A 4,159-nucleotide genomic window follows, 5' to 3' on the forward strand; every position below is an offset into this window, starting at 1 on the left:
GTCACTGGTTTTATGGTGTCTGTGGTCCACTGTCACTGGTTTTATGGTGTCTGTGGTCCACCGTCACTGGTTTTATGTCATTTGACATGATATTGCTGATGTTGCAGAAAAATCCTGTAACTAAATGAAATCTCATGACTCTGAGACTAAAAAGCTTCGTCCAGCTTCAGGCTGTTTGAGGCATTTTACAAAGAATATGTTCACTTGTAAAAACTTTTATGTAGTTTCAGAAATATATTTACAGTTATCATTTTGATTTTTTATTATAAAAAGAAAATACTATAAAGTAAAACCCTTAAAAAGACTTTTTAACCGTGTACAACGTTGAAATATTTCACCAATGTTTAAACATTTTAGTCCTTTTTACCATTTTAACCAAAAAATAACTAGCTTTTATCTTCCTCTTCCTCCTCTTCCTCTTTCTCTCCTCCTCCTCCTTCCCTAACCGTAACCTCCTGATGTCCGACCTCCTCCCTCCTTTGGACCAGTCGGATCTCCTGCATCAATCCGTACTAGAACTAACCGAACGCAGCAGGACGGTGAGGACGTTTTTCTGAAACCGATCCGGATGAACGCTGGTTTATAATCCGATGCAGTTCACCTGCTACTGTCTGATCTCTCTTTTAAATAACTCATCTGCTCAGGCTCCTTTAGATCAGACAAGTTTGTCTGGGGACTGTTTTTATTTTTGACAGAGCTGCTGTGAATTCTCCTTTAATGTATGTTTCCTTCTGTTTGCTGAGATCTGATGAATGAGCAGCAACTGATTTACTGTGAAATGATTTAACTGCGGTTTAAACACGCTGATCGGAGAGACGAGCTGACCTGGTTCCTGTCGGTCTGGAGTTTGTTCGTCTGGTCATGAATAAAACTGAGCTTCATGTTTCCAGAAACCTTCAGGACCTCAGAGCCGAACACCGTCCTGCTGCTGAAGCCTTGACTCATCCACTGCTGAAAATAGTCCCACAGTTTCCTTCTGGCTCAGTTTTCCAGATGAAAACTTTCTGTTTGCTAAGTGTTGATATTTATGGAGGAACTTTTTCTATTTGATGTTTCTGATCTGCAGCTGAAGCTTTTTCTGTTTCTGAGGAATATAAGTGATTTTTTAAAATACCTCAAGCTACTTAAAGAGAGAAAGGATAAAAGAGACTTTATTGATTCCTAATACGAGAGTCACACCTCATCTTATATCGTATATATTATATATATATTATATTTGCTTTATTAAGCCTTTATGCAACACTTATATCTGTACATTGGAGGATAAATGGTCATAAAGGTTCTTTTTAAATGATCTTTTAACATGACCTCTGCCTTTGGCTCCACCTAGTGGAGCATTTTGGGTATTTTTTCCTGTGCATCAAGCCGGAGGGACAGTGACCAGGTGTCTTGAATCACAATCAGCCAATTGGTCCAGCTACGGCGAGGTGTGGCTTGCCATTCACTCCTCAGACCTGTATCCAGTGTTTGAGACGCCAGCAGCCACAAGTCGATGCCAGATTGTTGTAAAGCCCTCGTCAGTTTTGTACTCGTTTTCATTCTCTGCTCGTTACCTTGATTCTGCTTCTAACTCTACTCTCCTGTGCTCCAGTTTCGCCACGCCACGCTAAAACTGTTTAATCAGCTAAAACACAAGAGTTTAAGCATCAGTTTGGCTGTAGTTCCTCATTGTGGTCACTGGAGGGCAGCAAACGCCAACACGTCCACAAGACCTCATTATTTACTTTCTTTCAAAACGAATGAATGTAAATTATTTAAGGATTCAGGTTAATCCATCCGGTGCGTCCAACACCATGGGGCCGGCCCTGCTCAGCGATGAGCTGCTGGCCATGAAGGTTGAGGCTCCACTGGACCCACCCTCAGAGGCACGGGGACATCACCGGTTCTGTCTCCTTTCCTGTTCAACCTCTACACCTCACGCCTCAGGTTCTGGTCTCAGTCCTGCCATCTGAAGAAGTTTTCAGACGACTCTGCCGTAGTATCAGCAGGGGGACCGAACCACCTGCATCTCAACATCTCGAGGACGAAGGAGCTGGTGATGGACTTCAGAAGACAGAGAACCTGCCTGAACCCAGTCCCCATTGAGGGATCAGTGGGGGACATCGTGGATTACTGCAACTACCTGGTGTCCACATAGGCAACAGCTGGATTGGACTGTAAACACAGGTGCTGTGTATGAGAAGGGTCGGAGCCGACTGTCCTTCCTCAGGAGGCTGCAGATGTTTCATCACTCGGTGGTCTCCAGCGTCATCTTCTACGCTGTGGTGTGCTGGCAGCAGGCTGAAGGCAGCCGACACTAACAGACTCCACAGCTCTGTCCTGGGGGTTGAGCTGGAGTCTGTGTGGAGCTGTCAGACAGCAGGATGCTCACGGACAACACCTGTCAGCCTCTGCAGCCACATACTCAGCTGACGTGTTTGTACTTCCAGCTGCATCAAATCCAAACTCTGACACTGAACACAGAACCACAGAGAGAACATCTCCTCCTGCCTGAACTCTCTTCTTCAGGTCTACACTCCCTCTGCTCACTAACTGGACCAACCAGAACCTCCTGGTCCAACCACCACAACAGGTCCAGGTCGGTAGCTGGACTCTCCTCCTCCGTGGTTCTGGTGGTGGAACCAGTTACCAAACTGTTCAACCTGCTGACTCCCTCTCAGTCTGTAAGAACAGACTGAAGAGCAGCTCTTCACTCAACACCTCTGCACCTGACAGCCTGGAAACAAACAAACAAACAAACAAACAAACAAATCCTATCACCTCCCTCCAGCCTGCTGTTGGCACCAACTACCACACTGGACCTGTTCTATGGCTCTGATCCAGGTTGGTTTCTCCTGACCAGATCCTTGCTGGTGCTGGATCTGCTCTCAGATGGACGTGGCTCTGGATAAAAGCGTCTGTTGATGAAACTGTAGAACTGGACTGAACTATTTCTGTGCATCCACTTGGACACTTTACACACTTAGACACACACGTAGACGCTTCAGATTCTATGCTTTGTATTCCTGTTTGATTTCTATTTAATTACTAACCTTTCTGTCACTGTGTGTATTTCTCTAACCTTTATTTATTGTACTCTGGAAAGTGATTTCCTTTGGCATGAAAAAGTTTGATCTTATCTTAAAGACGCCTGTGTTTTTTTTTTTTATTTATATTTATAATTTTTTTCAATCTTTTATATTTTACTGAGTTTTTTTTTTTTTTTTTTAAACTTGCGCTGAAAACAGGAGACGCTCTCTGTATATCACTGTGTCACTCATTCATGCTGTGGCATCTATAGCAAAAAACTACAATTCCCAGAGACAGCCTGAAATGACGTCAGCGGAAGTTGGCCACTTTGGTACAAAAGCATTTCCGCCTCCTGAGCGCGTCCTTTCCTGTCTCCGGCTGTTGGAAGATGGCGGTGCAGATCTCCAAGAAGAGGAAGGTTAGCGGCGTTTTATTCTCCTTTTACTCTCACAGGCGGTGGCTTTCGCTGAAAATGGGCTCTCAGTGGTTCGGACTGACGCGTGTCGGTCCCGTCTCGCTGTGATTCGGGCTCGTCCGGCTCCGGGCCTGGGAGGATTGATGCAGATGCTGGCGCCGCTGCGTCCTCCTCATTTGGCGATAGCATGGCTGTTAGCACCGGGGCCGGAGTGCAGCTGTAAGCCGGGCTGGGGTCCGCTTAACCCCGGTATTCATCCAGAGCTGCCCGAGGGCGTTGAGAACTGTTTATGTCTGATTCTGAACTTCAAAAACGTCTCCAAGTTTCCTCTGACACGGAGTTTCTGTCTTCCTGCGGTTCGGCTAGCGGGCTAGCTTCAGACAGAGGAGCTAGCTCACACTAAACCACGCGCCAGTTTCCTTCTTGTAGCTCAGGCTAAACAAACCCAGAGACTGTAGGTTCGGTCGGTCCATCTGCTGCTGAGGCTGAAGCTGCAGTTTAAGCACATGACAGGAATACTGGACCTGTGACTGTAGTGAGCAGACAGGGCGCCGGCATCCAGCCTGTTGTAGCTGAGCTGTGGCTAACAAACAGTTTGTGAGGGTGTGTAGATGAGCTCCTCACAGCAAAGTGTTCCACAGGAAGCTTTAAAAGCCAGAAGCCTGGTTCATACGAGGTCACGTCAGTTCACATCCTCATTTTGTGTACCACATACTGTATAAACTAAAGACTATA

The 4,159-nt window shown here is 46.0% G+C and overlaps 1 protein-coding gene across 1 annotated transcript in view; it reads left to right on the top strand.

Annotated features, from left to right (window-relative positions):
* The first annotated feature begins 3,342 nt into the window (after positions 1-3,342).
* The window catches only part of rps3 (ribosomal protein S3), a 6,041-nt gene continuing 5,224 nt past the window's right edge, over positions 3,343-4,159 (top strand). The window contains exon 1 of the mRNA XM_008285907.1: positions 3,343-3,427. Coding sequence (XP_008284129.1) covers positions 3,398-3,427 — 30 coding nt within the window. The 5' untranslated portion in view covers positions 3,343-3,397. The remainder of the gene's footprint in view (positions 3,428-4,159) is intronic.

This window comes from Stegastes partitus, unplaced genomic scaffold, assembly GCF_000690725.1.
Source record: "Stegastes partitus isolate 25-593 unplaced genomic scaffold, Stegastes_partitus-1.0.2 Scaffold422, whole genome shotgun sequence".
In the NCBI taxonomy this organism is placed as follows: Eukaryota; Metazoa; Chordata; class Actinopteri; family Pomacentridae; genus Stegastes; species Stegastes partitus.